At 44.0% G+C, this 17,422-nt stretch overlaps 1 protein-coding gene across 2 annotated transcripts in view; it reads left to right on the top strand.

Moving 5' to 3' along the window:
- Positions 1–17,422, top strand: part of SMAD3 (SMAD family member 3) — a 73,183-nt gene that overhangs the window by 35,056 nt on the left and 20,705 nt on the right. Inside the window, exons 1-4 of one of the 2 annotated variants that reach the window (XM_069866666.1) lie at positions 9,741–10,001; positions 15,513–15,706; positions 16,588–16,722; positions 17,337–17,411. In XM_069866666.1, the coding sequence (XP_069722767.1) occupies positions 15,622–15,706; positions 16,588–16,722; positions 17,337–17,411 (295 nt within the window). In that variant the 5' untranslated portion in view covers positions 9,741–10,001; positions 15,513–15,621. Of the gene's footprint in view, positions 1–9,740; positions 10,002–15,512; positions 15,707–16,587; positions 16,723–17,336; positions 17,412–17,422 lie in introns of those variants that run through there. The other variant, XM_069866665.1, reaches the window with a different exon arrangement.

The following is a 17,422-nucleotide window of genomic DNA, read 5'->3' as shown; positions in this document are numbered from 1 at the left end:
TGGGGTTTAGTGTGGATTAGTGGCTAGTACCATAAAACAATTAGCATCCTCAAAAGTCAGTGATCTAGAGGTCTGGAATGGAATTTACTGAATTCACCTCATGTGCAGATGAGCCTGAGCTGTTCAGCTGGAGGGCTCTGCTCATTCGTTTCCCGGCAGGTAACTAACCTTGCAGGTTTTGAGAACCTGTTTTTGTTTGCTTTGCTGAATACCCTCTTGCATCTCAGAACTTTACTCTGGGCGGACTGGAGGTTCTAAGGAAAGATCAGACTGTCTGAGTGATTATGTGTATTGTTATACCCAAGGATTGTTTATGGCTCTTTGTTTTAGGGACTGTTATGCGTAACTGCATTCACTGCTTTTAATGTTTGACCTCTATTCTCATGTTATCAAAACTGGAGTGTGTCCAATGTCCTTCCATACTTCCACAAGAGGGGCCCATCACATGTATTGTAAAGAAAAGCATTGGGGCCAACGTGGACAATTTTGATAAAACACCTAAAAGGAGTCTGAAGGTTCTGAGAATGCAAGAAATGAATCTTACTTTCCAGTGGTGGAGAGCTGTGCCCCCAGTGCTTCACTTTTTTCAGACAGGTATGGCCATTACCATCCTTGTATATAAAAGAGTTTATACTTCAAGCCCAAATTTTGCAAATGGGAACAAGGAATGCAGAATAAAAATTTTTCTAGTTACCAGAGTACTTCTGCTTTTCCTTTAATTTTTGCACAGAGGAAAAAGAGAGCAGCCCTTCACATGCAGGGAGGAGAGGGAGTGTTTTTAAAAGACTTAAAACCCACTGCCAGCTGCAAGGAACCTCGCTACTCTGAGTTAGCACATCTCAAGGCTGGGGTTCCTGCTGCGGCTAGGACACGATGCTCCTACAGGTGCTGGCCTTATCAGAAAATGGACAGTAATAACATTTCCTCCTCCCACACCTCTTGGCTGTGCCCCCAGCAGCAGGCGTGTGCCGCCTGGCTGCCCGAGGAATGGGCTGTGCTGGGGGCTGAGGCAGCCCAGCCCTGCTCCCACCAGCTTTCTTGTGCTTCCAGTATAAAGCGAGATATCTGGGACAAGAAGCGTAGCAGCTCTGGGATGAAGGCTGCAGTTTATTACAAACTCCTGTCCTAGTTTTCATATGGGCGGCCTGATTTGTACACTAGTGCCAGTTTGCATTGTGGTGTGTGCCGAGCACAGACACGATGTGCACTGGCCTGTCTCAGTGAATTATCTGCTCGTGGTTATATTTTTAGGCCCTTGCTTCCATGACAAAATATTCAGTGACAGTGTATTTGTCTACAAGCCTTTGAAGCTCTGTTTCCGCCTCGTGTCAAGAGTTCCCATTGTTTGGGATTCAGTCAGCTTCTAAGCAGCAACACTACCTTTTACCTGTCATCTCCATCATGGTTCTAGAAACAAATGTGTGGCTTTCAATAAAGCCACAGGTCCAGCTTTAAAAAGGTTGAGTTTGTGGCAAGTTGACTGCTGATGGAGTCCTCATGCCAAAGAAGTCGTGGGGAGCATTATGACAGTAACAGGATGCAGCACTGTCAATTGTAACCAACATAACGGCAGGTGGAGTGGCTGCTCCCAGGGGCTGCTTCTCAAGCTCTTCTTACAAGAAAGCCCATATTCCTAGCAGGGGCAAGCCCTACCCAGTGACCCTTGGTTTGTCCAGGAAAGTGGGAACGAGGATTGCTCTTGCAAATACTGGAGCTGAAAAGTGAGTGCTTGGAGGAGAAGGAGTAAGAGTTCTGGTGTAGAAGAGAAGTGCTGGGTCAGAGCTGTGGAACTTTCCACCGGCAGGGAGAGAGCTGGATCCCCAGGCTCAGCGTATTCAAGCCCTGAATGCAAAACTCATCTTTTCCTTGAGTATTTTTTTTTCATAAGCTGACAATGGATAAAAATAAAATCGTAAAAACTAATCCAGTTAAGGTTTTTCTTGCCGGCTGAGAAGAAAGAGAGACAAAAAGAACAATAAGTGCTTTGTTTCTCTTTTGCAATATCTGGTCAGTGGTTAGATACAACCAGGGTAAAGAGGTCACATAAACACAGATAATTTGGAGCTGAATGTGCTGTGTTACTGGTCTGGGTGGGAGACTGAGACTTTGGTGGGGCTGGAACCAGGACGAAGCCCTGTGGGCGCGATGACTTAGATGACTGAAGAAGAAAAATCCTCTCTTTCAGGCTCATCTATAAATCAATTACCATTTGTTCCTTATTAATAATTTAGCTGCCAAGAATGTGCTTATTGCTTTAGAAGGGGAAATAAATACAGACTGTCCCTGTACTGAATAGCTGGCAGTCTAAAAGATGTGAGACAGTACTCATGGGAATATGCAGAGAAAACTGTAACCGTGGACTATATTAATTACTTTAATATTTTTGCACCATCTCCTCCTACAAACCCTTTTTGTCTGCTTATATCACGTTGATGGTATATGCTCCACTCAGTTTAACTGGCCTTGCCAAAGGAATGAGAGAGCGAAGGATCATCCTTCCCTCTCATCAGGGCTGGAAGGTTTTTCTGTGCCCTAGTGTAGCGCTGAAAGCTGCACAAGGTAGAGAGGAGGGAAGGAAAAGAGAAGCCAAGGGGAAGCCTGTGGTGGATGTCCAGTCGGGGAGGAGGGGGAAGAAGCTGCGGTTGGGATGAGTGCTCAGATATAAAGGGGGCTGGCCTGCCTTGAGGGCATGGCTCCAGGCTATTTGAACTTCGTACCTCAGAGAAGATATTGGACAGATTAAGAGAGGAGTGTGATTGACAGGTCAGAATGATAGTTTCAGCAGCTTTTTTTTTTTTTTTGAACGAGTTGGAGGAACAAGATATTTATCTGATGTGCCAGAGAGGAGGAAGAGATTAGATGGGATGACATAAGGACAAGCAAGTTGTTTTGGTTGCTAAGAGGAAGAAAGGGTAGATCTTAATTAGTGGCTTTGGGGTTGGGTTTTGGGGATGGTTTTTTTCTTAAATTTTGCGCAGGAAAATGTACCAAGGCATAAGTAGTGAACTAACCAGAAAACAACTGGAGAGGCTAGAGGTAGTGTGGAGTAGTGGGTGCAGATGGTGAGTAGATTCCTCGAGTGAGGTTCGACGTCATTGTTACGCAGCAGGCCTGTGGCAGGATGGGGATGAAATCTGGGTCGTCTGCCTCCAGTTGCAGGCAGTGTCCTTGCTGTTACACCAGCAGCGCTCAGGCAGCGCAGCAGCAGCGCGTTGAAGGTAAGGCATGGCACAAAGCCTAAGTTAATACACTCAGTGGGACGTTGGGAGCCAGCAAGGCGTGGAGTGCTGCCAGTGCTCTCCTTTACCGAAAGGCAGGAACCGCTATGGCGCAGCCCAAGGCTCTGGCTGCCTTGCCGTGTTTTGAGTGCTGCTTTGGGATCAATTCTGGTCCATGGCACACTGGGCACTGCAGTGTCCTTTCCCTGGAAACAGCTAGGAGTAATTTCAGAAAGTTTTTCTGGGCAAATGATGTTGTCTGCATACTCAGAGGTTTGGGAATGGCCTAAGGAAAAGGGAGAGGAGTTGGACTTGCTGATGTTCAATGTCTCATTGGGAGAGGGAGTTGGATCCTGTTCCGTACAAATCAGACAGTTGGTGCAGACTCTTAGTAAATAGACTGAGTGCTGTGAGGAGGAGGCGTGATTGGTCATTGCCTGTGTGTATTTTAGAGCAATCAAATTTGTTTCATGGAGTTGTTTTTTGAGGATGGAGTGGGTGTGTGGACCAAAGGCTTAGTCACAAGGGGAGGGGAAAGAAAGCTGTCTTGACTTGTGAAATCAAACATTTGTGACTTATCCCATTGTTTCCTGGTTTTGTGCAGATTATGCCTGTATTCACATGCTGTACGAGTAAGCAGTGCTGCTACATCTGTGTGGGGTTTGTATTTCTTTTCACGGCGCTCAGGTATTCCAAGAGGATTGCCTGCTTTTTTGCACCCTTGCTCGTGTGCTCACGCTCTCTCACTCATGCCTTGGACAGCCAGAAAGTATTTAGGGAAGGTGTAGGTAGTGAGACATCTCCCAATCAACAAAACCTGAAGGGTGCTTAAAAATGTGTGGATGATTCACTGGAAGGCTCTCTGTTCTCTGAGTCACTGCTGACCCAGGGGCCTAGCAAGTGTGTTAGGCTGTTAAAGAGGAGACAAAAAGAAGACCATAATTGACTCTTATCTCCATATGCCTCACTGTGTTGTTTCAGAGAAGCTGGGTGGTGTTCCTGGGTCTCCTGTCTGCGTTTCATCTTGAGTGGTTATTATGGTTTGCTTCTAAAGTTTCCCTCAAGCCTTGATTTGGAGTGAGTGGTCGTGGTCTTCACATTGATCATGAAAGCACTATAGCATTGCCACGATATCTCTCCAATATCTAACACGGTTTTAGTGTTACTTTCATCTTGGCCATACCACAAAGATGGACACATCTATTTGTACACCTGTATAGTTTTGGAAACCCTTTAGGATTTGAAGAACGGAAAATTGTTCTGCCTTCTGTGGGTTCCCCTTTCAGGTCAGAGCAGAGGGATGCTGCTTTGCTGCTGGCGGCAGGGAGGGCTCTCTCCTGTGGCTTTAAAAAGCTTCCAGTCTTTACCAAGCATTATTGCCCAGGCCGGTATTCATGAAGGTTGCCAGATGGCAAGGTAGTAGAGCTTGTGTTGTTATAGGATGGGAGCAGAGAGGAGAGTTGTGCTCCCAAACAGCGCTTCTTGCCCCTTTTCTGTGCACCAAAACCACTCACAACAGTTCAACCAGACTCCTGTGTGGCTGGCATTAAAGGCATTAGCCAAGAGGGGCCAAAAAGAAAATGAAGAAGAGAAACCTCCCGTGTTTCTGGAATTCTGCTGATCATTTTCCGTAATTTGGCTGATGATGGCTGGCAGTGTTGCTGTCTCCCTGGACCAGCTACCAAAGGCACCAGGCGCTTGTTCCCTGCTGTCACCCTGCCCTACCAACACTGGACAGAGGACGATGTGAAGCTGGCATGAAAATCAAAAGCAGCTTTAAAAAGTACTTTGGCATTTTCAAGTACGAACTAATATTTACCTGTGAGTCTGTTCCCCTCCTTGTTCCCCTTTCCTTGGCAGGCTGTAGATCAGCTCCTCATTTAGGTTTAATGTTTCAGCTTTTATGCAGTGAGGTTCCCAGCATGCAATATTAAATATCTTTTTTAGTTAGGAGAGGAGGAAGGGGGAGATGACAACAGGAAAGGTACTTGAAATGTCTCTCTGTTACTTAAAGGTGAGTTTTGATGCAGTTGATATTTTCAGCTGTTCGTTGTGGACACCTCATGGAAAACTTTTGGAAAACATCTCATTTGGGAACAGCTCTGTCTCCTGTGGTGGTTGAAGGGTGACTTGTTTTCATTTTGGCTTTTTCTAGACCGTTCTTTAATCACTTCTTGCTTCAAGTTGTTATTACTACTGACATTTACATGAAAAGAAGGTATTTGTTTGTGTTGATCTCAGCTATTTGCTTTTTCCTGCTCCTTTTTATGTCGTACCGGCTGGATTTCTACGCAAGCAATAGTAACGGTAAAACCTTTACAGGAAAGGTACTATGCACGCACACGCTTGAGATCCTGTTTGGATGATAAGAATGACTTAGCGTGACACTAGTACGTGCTTATAGAGCTGTTATTCATGCCACTGTGCTGCTCTCCCACACATCCTGCGTTAGTCAGAGTTCAGCATTGAAATTATACATCCTTGTTCCTAGCCATATCGCCGGTGCGAGGCTAGTGCAGTTTAGGGCAGAGGGGAATGAAGGACAGAGGGAAAATATTGTCACTTGTGTTACTGCTGCTTCCCCTCAAATAGGGAGGGAGTGCTGCAGGTCTTGGTGGGGAAACGGTGCATCCTGGTAGAGGGAGCAACGATGCCAAGTCTGGGTTTTGGTGAGCAAGGGAATTCCTGTGCCTTGAGCATGTGGAAAGTACTCTTCCCTCCCCTTTTCTCAAAGCTGTTCGGTGTTGGGTTTTTTAAGCATAATCTGTAATTTAGGAAAGCAGAATTGGGCTCCTATGAATACGATAACTAGCTTGGCTGTAGGGAGTGACTCTCGCTTGCTGCGTGGCACGCCAGCTGTGCTATTGGGCTGCGAGTCGCAGCCTGACAGAAAGACTTGCAGCTGATCTGTTGATTTACTAGAAGAAAGGAAACTTTCAGGTAGGCCACGCATACAGCTTCCTTTTCTGCTGTTAGAAAGACCACCTTTTCTGGTGGGGGGGAAAAAAACCCTCAGCTGAAGCATTTTCCACCTCTCTGGTACAAGTAACCCTCTTCTCTGATAGTAGAGAAACAGGGCCCCAAATTAAAACTAATAAACCAAGAGCCCATAACACCACCTCCTCTCTTCCCTCACCCTCCTCAGATGTGTTGTAAAACCTGATTATGAGACAGAGAAGTTTACAAACTTTTGCCTCCAAATGCACATGAACTCTGGCAGAGTCGTGAGCCTCTGATTTCACCAGTAATTACAGACAGAAGGGACTGTAAAAATGCTAACTTTTGTGGGCTTTTAATGAGGCGTTTCATCTTAAATCTGCAGTGTTCCCCTAAGACATCACACTCGTTTAGGTTTACTTTTTAAGCTGGATTCCTCCTGCATTGCTGGTGACTCATAATTAAGGAAGTCAGAGTTGTAAAATTAACACAGCCTTCTTCCACTACCCTTTTCACCTCTCAGACGGCACACACCTTCTCTTAACTCCTTGTGGAACCTTCCAGGCTTTTTTGGTAGCAGAGGCAGCTCTTTGTCATCGGGACCAAGGAGGAAAGTCTGTGAGAATCTGCTCTGTGATGAAACATCCAGTCTGCGCATGGGAAATGATTCATGCAGAACTGATTCATTAACAACTCGCGGGATGCCAGAGCGGGTCGGAGGCTGGGAAAGCTCAATTGGAAAAGAGAGGTGGTTATTGTCTGGGAGAAAGGGAGAGGTTGAAGGCTAAGGAACCCAGACTAAAGTTTTTGTAAGCAAGCTGAATTTTGTTTAAAGTTGATCAGCCTTAATGAAGAACAGGTCATCATCACGGAGCCATCTGAGCACATGTGGAGCTCTGCTGTCGAATGGATCCCAAAGGACAGCCTTGCGGAGGGGTTTAGGGTGGGGGAGGATGTTGAACGGAAGTGTGAGTGTTTGTGGGACTGGGCCCCCTTGTTTGTGGTATGCTGTTAATTAGTAGTGGTAGTGCAATAATTATATATCCAAACTGCTGTTAAACCAGCTTGAGATGCAATATAACACAGAGCCAGTGGAATTAATGGAAGACTTAAAAGGCCTCCAGAGTTCAAGGAAAGGATCGATCTACATCTTAAGTTACCGAGTTGCTTTTGAACATGGGAGATGGGCACTTTGGAAAATTTCACCCTGGATCTTGTTATCCATGCGGGGGAGGCACAAACACAGATGTCAAATCTTGAAATAGCTGCTTTTCAAATTACAGGAAAAGCAACAACATTTTCACTGTATAATAAAGAAAATAACAGCAATGAACCTCGAGTAGCCTCAAACTATTCCAAACAAGATAATTGGAGGCTGTAGCACAGTGTATTTTTAGTCATATCTGCTATAAAGTAAACATGTTCTTTGCCCGGGACCACCAAAAATGTTTCCATAGGAAATATTGGCTTTGTCCCAACTTGATAGAATGCGCAAACATTGTCTGAGAAGTCAGTTCCTACTCTTGGTATTTATATGAAGTTTCTGTTGGAGGCACTGGCAATGTATATATTATGAAGGAGAATGTGGGGTCTTAAAACTGTCATTTTTCAACACTCACTCTGATAATCGGTTTTGCTTTTGTTAGCAGACATATATATTTGGGGCAGCAGTTCTTGGTGTGAGACTTTTATCTAAACATTGTGCAGTCCATTTTTTACTTCTCTAGCAATTAAGGAGCGTATGCTTTTCTTGGTTCTTTTGCTCTGGTTTTATTTGGGCTATTTCAACTGCTGATCCTCGTTTGCAAAGATCTCCTGACTTCAGTGAAAATAGGGAGATTTTTTTTTCCCTACAGTATCAATAAGATGCATGTTGAAGGTAGATATTAAATGTAAATCGGTGTAAGTATAATGGAAGCTACAGAATAACGTGAGTTCTAGTAGGACCAGGTGCTCCCATTATTCAGTCTTTCCTTAAACACTTTTGTTTTGAATGCACTCTGTGTGACAGAAGATTATCTGAATCTCTTTGGCATTTCCATGCATCCATTTTCTCTCTATGAAACTCTGCTGAACGTACAAATAGACAGGCCTGTGAGTATGCCTGGAATCTCCTCGGCGAGAGGAAGCTGCTGGTTCAGTTGGATGAGAATGTGTTGGGGTTTGGATTTCATGACTGGAGTTAAACGTGGGATTCTGGGAAGCAGTGACGAGCTCATATGATAAATGACTTTTCAAAAAGGCACACTCCTTGTGAGTGCTGAGCTCTTTACTGTGTCTGTTTCTTCCACCCCCGGGTCCCCTTAAGGCTCAGGCACAAATAAATTTAGATGAGTCCGACAAAGATTTGGGCAAATAAACTTTGCTGAAATAAATAAAAGGACTGGAACTGCTTACAAAAACTGGATTTAAAATTTAGAGGGGTTATAAAAATCATACGAAAAGTTACATTTGCTCCACAAAAGGTAACTGGGAAAGGACTTCAGAAACACTTCTGGCCTCAGATTCCATTTACATTCCTTATTCTCTACTGATTTCTATTCATGGTAAATTAGTCGTAGTGAATTGCCACATTCTTACCAGAATAAAGCTTGCCCTCCCCACCTCTTGCAGAAATAACTGGAATAGTGAGGGTTTTTTTAACCTTGCTTTGCTGAGAGCTGTGGGCTTCCCTAGAGCAGAGGGGCAACGTTGGAGACACTTCAATTGTGTGATTTCTGCTGCAGCTATTGGAAATGGTCTGTCTGCAACTTTGTGCCCTGCTGGGGAATTCTTGGCTTTCCTTTGAAATGTCAGTAGTGGAAGAGCATGCCTTCCATCCACCGTACAGGTCTGAGTGCAACTAGACATGTGTAAACAGCAGTAATATTGGGGTGTATGTTAAGAAGTTAATAACTGGGTTTATGATTAAGCCATAATTAAGCATTAGGATGTGTTATGTTCATTCTGGGGGAGAAGGGTGAAGGACATTCATGATTGGGCCTCTGATTGGGCCTCAAGTTTCTATCTTGTGTTCTGCTGGCTATCAGAAAAGGGAGGAGGTGAAAGAGAATGCAGGCGCTTATCATTACAAAATGGCTAAAAATAGAGGAAAGAGAGCTGGGTTTGCCAGTAGCCAATATCCTGTGGCTGTGGCGTAAGCAGAAGTGGTGTAAATAACAGAGATTAGTAAAACGTACAGAGGATAAATAGTTATATCATGATACTACATGACAAAACAAGATCTATCTGTAGCTTTAAAGAAATCTAAATTAAACTAAGCTGTTATTTGCATGCCAGCAGGGAGTAAAAGGGAGCACAGGTCAGAGAGGAGAGCTGTGGAGTACAGGACAGGCAGAAGGCAGCCTTAGGGAAGCAACAACAGACAGACAGTTTATGGTAAACCAATAAAGTGTACTTATGTCTGAATCTGAAATTAGACTCTGAAAAATATGGTCTCAAGGCACCTGCTAAAGAGCTTAGCATTACTGGAATCTTAATAAATGACTCATGCTGTCATAATCTGATCCTGACATCAACTTGCTGTGCTGTATTTCTTCAGCTTTCACGTGGGGGAAGGGTAAGTCTGCAAAGCCTTAGTAAAGACTGAGAGATGTAAATAGGCAGTAGGAACCCACATGAGATATATTGGTAATTTCTGTATTGTCAGCTACTTTTCAAACCCAGAACAAATGAGACTTGAATATAAGGATCATGCAGCATTAAAAGAAGTGGGAATTGCTCTTTACCTTTAAAATCTTTACCTGATGCTGCAGGCAGTAGAGTGTAGCAGGCTGTGGTCAAGACTTCATGGCCATCGGATGCGTGGAGCCGTGCCACCCGCTGGCTGGGATCCTGTGCTTACCTGTAAGTACCCGCACAGCCAAGGCTGCAACTGCCTTTGCACATGCTCCTATCCTTTGCCCACTGCTTCCTCCTCGTGCCTTTGCGGCATCGCTTCTGTTCCCTTTGGCAGCTCCTTGCGAAGGTCAGAAGCATCCGAGGTCAGCTGCCATCTGCAGATGTAGAGGAGATGTGTTTTTCTTCTAAACCAAGACAGATCTTTGGTAGTGTTGAGGGGGTGATGAGCTGCTCGTTCCTGGTGCTGGCTCTGACAAGGACTTCTGTTTTGCTTTGGGAGAATAATTTAAATCATTGCCTGGGGGGCAGTAAAACCTTACTCTCTCTGTAGAGAGGTGTTGCAAATTAGATGTTTGTTGATTCTTTTAATCATCTATACATTTAAGTGCTAAACAGAAATATTAATTATTAGTTTTTTTCAGTGTGATGATGTGCATTGCAAAGCTAAGTACGACACAGTTACTTCTATTTCTAGAACCTGAATGACAATACTGTTAAAGCTGCACCAGAAACTGGAAAATTTAGTGATGCTGAGCAAATCGAGGCGAAAGAGATGGCAAGGGATCAGCTTTTGAATTACAAATGTGCTGCATGGGTCATTTTTTTTATTCAGTGTTGTTCGTTTGGCCAGTGTTCAGGGAAAGTTGAGATTTTATCCAACTTTTCAGTGCAGCCCTGTGGGTATTGCAGGGCCCTGCACACAAAAGCCAGATCCTGCTACAAGAATAAATGCTCACTTTCCTGGTGTAGACCAGATGCAGGGCAAGTAAGGAACTATTTATCACGGTTTGTGCTTAAGAGAAAGTCACATCCCGTGGCCATAGTTCTTGGTGCAGTTGAGAGCATGCTGGCAACTTCATTGTCACGGATTTAAAAACCAGCTTCTGCTTGTGGTTTTTAATAAGAAGCCCATGGAAATATGTAACTTGAACTTTTTCTTCCTGCTTGTTTTTCTCCTTTCGTTACCCATTTTGCACACGTTGGTGTTACTGGATACTTAAGCTTTCAGGCATTTTGCTCTCTCAGAAGATTAATGACAGGGCTATAGAACTGATAGGTTTTGCAAACAGGAGTGTGTATATGTGTGTGAACGGTAAGGGGAGGGAATGGGTCTCTGGCAGAGTAAGTCTGAACCTTGACAACCCCCCCGTAATATCTTATTGCTTGTATCACTTGGCATCATTTGCACTACTGCATTCCACTGATTTCAACTTTACTTTTAAAGAAGAATGGGTGCAAGGGAGAGTTCCATTACCCCTCTAGAGGAATGATAATGGCAAAGTGCTCAAAGAGGAAAGTACAAAATAACCAGTATGTCTTTTAAAGTGTGAGGTTTGGTTTTTTTCTTTCCTAAGCCAGGATCCTACAAATCAGGGTTAAAAAAAAAAACAAACAAAAATAACAACACCCCACACACACCCCAAACCCAACAAAAAACCCAACCACGAAACAACAAAAATACCCCAATCAAGCCTGGAAATCAAATTCCTGTTGTGCGATGTAATGTTCTCCTGTTGACTCCTCATTCTTTTTCTGACAGTTATAGAGGATTGTTTTTAAAAAACCAAAATTTTCAGTGTTTCTGTCATTCTTTTTCCTCCCTCCTCTGTTTTCCCTATTAGGAGTCACTTTGTTTGCCCTTTGTTCTTTGAGCAGCAGTGGTCTGGGCAGTTTCATGAGTTTAACTTCCCTAGTAAACGGCTTGTTGTAACAATGCATAAGGATGGATCAATCCTAAAGGTGTTCAGCCTCACGGGACTTAGTGGACAGTGCAATGTTGTCCTGATCGTGACTGATGCTGTTATGCAAATGATTGTATTTCTGGAGTCTTGGTCTCTCCTCATTCAGTGTTATTTTCTCTCTGGTTATAACTGGCCGAGGTGCAGAGTAACCTTTCCACTAGACACCTGTAGAATCAGGTTTGGGTTAGAAAGGACCTTAAAGATCATCCAGTTGTAACCCCCCCGCCATCTCTTGATCGTGTTTTAATGCATCGTATTATAACCATCAAGCCTTTGCCTATCTTCTCCTTGGGTGTCTTCTACCACGCACAGAGCCTTCTGGGCTGTATCCTACCTGTGGTATATAGATGGACGGTCATTATCTTCATTGTTAACAGGCAGGGCATGGCAGAGCAGGACTGGGACAAAGCTGCTGGGAGGCACTAGCCTGCTCTGCCGCCCCAGCACGGCCACTCAGCAGGTTGCTGGCTGGGTAGTTGTCATTGCGGGGAAAGAGCACTGGTCCCTCCTCAGTGGCCGGATCCTTGACATTGCTGCGCTGCTATCTTCCTCTTCTCTCCTTTGCCTTGTCATATCAGAACTTTGTTTTTCTGAATCATTGTTGAATTTGGTTCTTTGTTATCAACTAATGGTTATCAGCTCAGCAATCTCCCTGTGTTCTGGCCTTGGTTTGTATCTTGCAGACTCCCATAACCTACATGCTCTCACGGTCACAGGCAGTGATAACTACAACTCATGCTATTTCCCTTGGTAAAACGGGCTTGTGGATCACAGTATTTTCTCATTCTTATCCTGCAAGTTCAGGATCTTTGCTGATTACAAAAGGTGCACTAGAACACCCTCTGGCAATGGGAGTCTGCGTCACCCACTCAGTCTGAACGTCAACACTGTGAAAAGAAGAGCTTTTCTATTTAATCCCACTATAGAAACACTCAGAAGATGTAGTGTCCCACCAAAATAAGTGTTGCTGCTGTTGGAGAGAACTGTCCGATACTGAATTTTTGGACAAAGAAGCTTTGGTGTTTTTAGAAGAGATCCTGTTAGGTGATATGGAATAATAAATATATTGTTAATTTTACAGGGAGATCAACTCAACACAGGCTGGTTCAAAGAAAGGTGAGAGGGAGGAGCAGTTCAGTAACCCGATGGAAATTTTGGTTTGCTTGTCACTTAGCCACGTTCTTCCCAAGAACATGCAGACGTTGTTGTTTTGTCCCAACTCCGTTAGAGCTTGAGGAGAGATTTCACAATCATAAAAATGTAATTAGCCCCCAGGGCTTTGGGGAAATAGAATTTCTTTTACCTTATCTTCTTATCGAGGGGAGAGGGGAGAGGGGGAGGTTATTGTATTTGAAAATAAAACATATGGCTCTGTCTAAAAGATAAGATTGTAGAGAATTCTTTCTCTCCTGCCTTACAGATGGCATTCAGGCCATGAGCAGTGGTAGACAGTGAGTATAACAGCAGTGACATGATGTTTCTCTCTGCTGTCTTCTGTGAGCACTTTGTCAGCACAAGGGTTCGGTTAACCTGTGCGCACCACCACATCCAGAGAGTGAGTCAGGCTTGTGGATGCACTGCTCATGTTTTGTAAAGACTTCACAGCTTTCACCAAGAGCCTTGGTGTGATGGGAAGGAGAGCGCTTTACCCTCTAGCTGACTGGGAAGTTTGTTGTAGTTATAAAGAGTTTCTTGTGTCCTGGGAAATGTAAGGAGAGAACCATCCTTTCAAGTAATCCCAAAGCTGTACGCACTTCGTTGTTAGTCCCCCCATCTCAGCTGCCAGACTCAACGCAAACCAGTCTGTGCTGCTGTGATGTCCGTCTGTCCATCCTGTTGCTGTTGGTGACAGGAAACAGTGAAAGCACTTGCCACAGGCGTGTCTTCCATGGGATACTTGGAATCATCTCTCTGAGTCTTCTTTTTTCTCCTTTACCCTCACTTAGATGCAAGATACCCTTCCAAGCGGGCAAAGATGTTTGAAAGGAGAACAGAAAAGCAGTCCTGTTTTGTTCCTTGCTTCAACCTGCTCTGTTTTTTTAAAATTTCTTGAATATTTTCATACTTTCTGTACACATTTTTAGACGGTTTTCCAAACTAACAAGTTTCAGGGGTCACGTCAGTCAAGTCTTGGCCCCATTGAAATCAATACCAAGATTCCTACCTTCCACAGAACAGTTCTGGACGTTGATGCCTTCCTTGTGAGTCTCACCTGGGAAGCCTGCTTTCTGCTTTCCTGTCCTCTGACGGAGCGTGGCATAAGAACACACTTGGAAAATGCGCCTGATACTCAGCTGGTTGGTCACCCTGTCACAGAGAATGCGTGACCCATAAATAACAGGCACAATATGAAGAAATACATACTGAAAATATGTCCTATAAATAATAACTGTGGGCGTTGTGCATTTTTCAGGCCTGTAATATACTTGCAGATTTTAGATGTTTTGTAACCTGTACCAGCGAGTCCCTCGGGTTTGTCGTACCCTCTTTATATACTTTGTGCCTATCAGTTACGTGGTGTTTTCCTGCTCACCTAAAGCAAGTGCTTGTTGATAATGGCTCGAATTGGTTGTGTTTGCCTTCCTCACTCTTGCAGCGGTGTTTACAAGAGCTGTGTGTATTACCGAGCTCTGCCAGAGAGCTTTTGGGAAAACTCTCTCACGGCAGCCAAGCCCAGCGCGACCCCTCTTAGAAGAATTGTTTGTGTGTTTTGCTGTGGGTTGGTTTTGCTTTTCTAGATGGGCTGCCAACGCAAAGAACCACGGGGAATAATTCTGAGTAAAATTTCGATTTTCTTTTTCTCTTTCCGTGACAAATTAAAAAATAGAAATATTTCATTTTGCCAAACCCCCAAAGTGTTTTATTTTGGTCATTAAGACAAGCAAGGGAAATGAAGGGTTAGACTTCAAAGAAGACGCCTGGAGGCAGTTCCCGTTTAGTGGTTCAGGGAGTGGAGCCCTCATTCAGGATGGAGGAGACCCTGCTCCAACTCTTTTCTCTGCTGGAGAGGGTTTGAACATGCTGGTCTTGCTTCCCAGGGAGGTTTGCTAGGAACAGGCTATTGTGGGGTCAGGATAGGATTAGGTGAAAGATGAGTTGGAGGAGGCACAGGTCAGATGTAAAACCAAAAGTAAGCAGTGCTGAAAACAACAGTTTTGCTTTCAAGGTGCTATTTGGAAAACTAAACTGGAAGCCTTGCTTCTTTGTAACGTTCATGAACACTATTTAAAGAAAAGGTACCATTTTGGATGATTTTGTCACAATTGAAATTCATGTGTCTTTCTGTTTTAATGGTTTATTTTTATTAGCACATATTTGAAGGTGCAAGACCTTTACGTGCATGGCATAAATTGATGAGAGCTATGCAAGTGGCTTGTTCATTAGGACACATATAAATGCTTAAAGAGTACCACTAATTGATATATTCTTACTTGCTGTAGCTCTTATATCTGCCTCCAAATTAACCTCTTTTAAGAAAAGAGCAGGGCTGTTACATAAACCAAACATTTTACAGTTTTCAGAGGTGCACTCCTGGGCCTGAAGCCTGGGGCCAGATGTCTCCCTGCAGCGCTGCCTGAGCGCATTTTGGTGACCAGCACTCTGGGGATTGTGTTGGGATGCTGAGCTGGCTGGGCAGCCTGTGCTTTGAGCCTCCTGCCCAAGCCTGCAGACTTCTCATTGGGTTCCCCTTTGCGGTGGTGGAGGGGATGTGGTCAGTACTACACAGGTATTGATCCCAGTCTAAACTGCTGTTGTCTTTCTCTTCTGACTGCAGGTCGTTGGATGGCCGGCTGCAAGTGTCCCACCGCAAGGGTCTTCCCCATGTGATCTACTGCCGGCTGTGGCGGTGGCCAGACCTTCATAGCCACCATGAGCTGCGGGCCATGGAGATGTGCGAGTATGCCTTTAACATGAAGAAGGATGAAGTCTGCGTGAACCCTTATCATTACCAAAGAGTGGAAACCCCAGGTACTGCTGGCCCTCTCTGCGGATACCTCAGCTTCTTGGTACTGGCAAAAGGGATTTATAAGTGCACTTCAAACCTGGATAAAGCAGCAGGCACAGGGTTTTAAAACCAAAGTGTATCTATTATTGATGATAATCTCTTACTGTACACAGTAGAATAATTTATGAATCTGCACTCAGGGGGAAATACCATTTTAAATCGATAAACTCCAAGCTGAGCCAGTTGCACTGTTGCCAGGTTCCTAATGTAGCATTGTGTGCATGTAAACAACTCACACTCGTAGTACGTACAAGTATGAACTATGGCAGTGTTCTGTGCGGCCCTAATTGTTGGTATTAAATCAAGGATAAACTTACTGTTAAGTTGAAGTGGAGCTAAGAATAACTCCCAACACAACTGAACTTCCTGTTCTGGAGTCTCCTCCTGCCTCCAAACGAGCCTTTCATCTGGAACTGCAGATAGTTCTGCTGCGTGTCAGTGCAGATCTGCAGAACCCGTCTGGATGTTTATGCTAATCCTACCTTGTGGTTTCACTTGATGTGAAATTTATTCCTTTTGAATCATGTGGTATAACTTCTCTTAAAGCCTTTTTCAAGAGGACCTGTTTCTGTGCCTTAAAAAGGGCAGACAGACGAGGTGTGTTCAGATAAGCACGTATCCCAGCCCTGGCTGAGATATGTTAAGAATAGCATCTTTAACTGCTGCTGTTATTTCAGAAGCAAGTATCAAATTGTGTCCCTTAATTAGTGACTTCAGTGTTGTATGTATTTAAGGGTGTTACTCCAAACTGGTTTCTCTTCATTTTTTAGGGTTTCAGTCATTTTACTTTAAAGCTATTAACATTGCAGTTCTCTTCGGTTTTTTTACCTTTCTATTTGTGCAGTGTTACCTCCGGTGCTGGTGCCTCGGCACACAGAGATCCCAGCTGAGTTCCCGCCGCTAGATGATTATAGTCATTCTATTCCAGAGAACACTAACTTCCCAGCAGGTATCGAGCCACAAAGCAACTACATTCCAGGTACTGTATATCTTCCATACAGCGAGCGGAGGGAAGGGGTCGTATTGCACAGTGAATCGTGTCTCTGTATGCTGAGCTGGATGACTGGAAAGTCTTTCTTTCCATTATTGCTATGAAGTTAAGGAGTGGGAACTTACACAAAAATAGATGAAAGCTGTAAATGTAGACACACAACAGTGCTGTTTATAGTTTTGTTTTCTTTAAACTCACCTCTTCCCTTCAGTAGTACATGCTCAGTTTGTAGTGGAATCTGAAGCTGAATGTTCCCTTAACAAGTTTATATTTGAATGAATTTCAGCCATTTTGAGTAAAACTCTCTAAATTTCTGATGGAATTGAGCTCTTCTATTTATGTATCTCTTTTACAAGCAATTTACACCTTATTTGCATGAGGAAGCTATGCAGCTGCATGCCAGGAGGGGAAAAATAAATGGACAGAAAACTGTCTATGTGGCTTAAAGTTTTGTGGGACTGAAAATCTGGATTTATTTTGATTCCCCTTCCTCTGTTATTTACAAATATGCTTTGTGAATAACAAAGGAAATGCATTTTGGTGTCTAAAATCTAGACTTTGCATCCCGTTGCAATGATGGTATGGTCATTTTATGCCTCTAGAGACACCACCTCCAGGCTATTTGAGTGAGGATGGAGAAACCAGTGACCACCAGATGAACCCCAGCATGGATGCAGGTGAGTTATCT

The sequence above is a fragment of the Phaenicophaeus curvirostris genome, chromosome 12 (genome assembly GCF_032191515.1).
Source record: "Phaenicophaeus curvirostris isolate KB17595 chromosome 12, BPBGC_Pcur_1.0, whole genome shotgun sequence".
In the NCBI taxonomy this organism is placed as follows: Eukaryota; Metazoa; Chordata; class Aves; order Cuculiformes; family Cuculidae; genus Phaenicophaeus; species Phaenicophaeus curvirostris.
The sequence above is the reverse complement of the archived record's forward strand: the minus strand, read 5'-3'. Positions and strand labels throughout refer to the sequence as shown.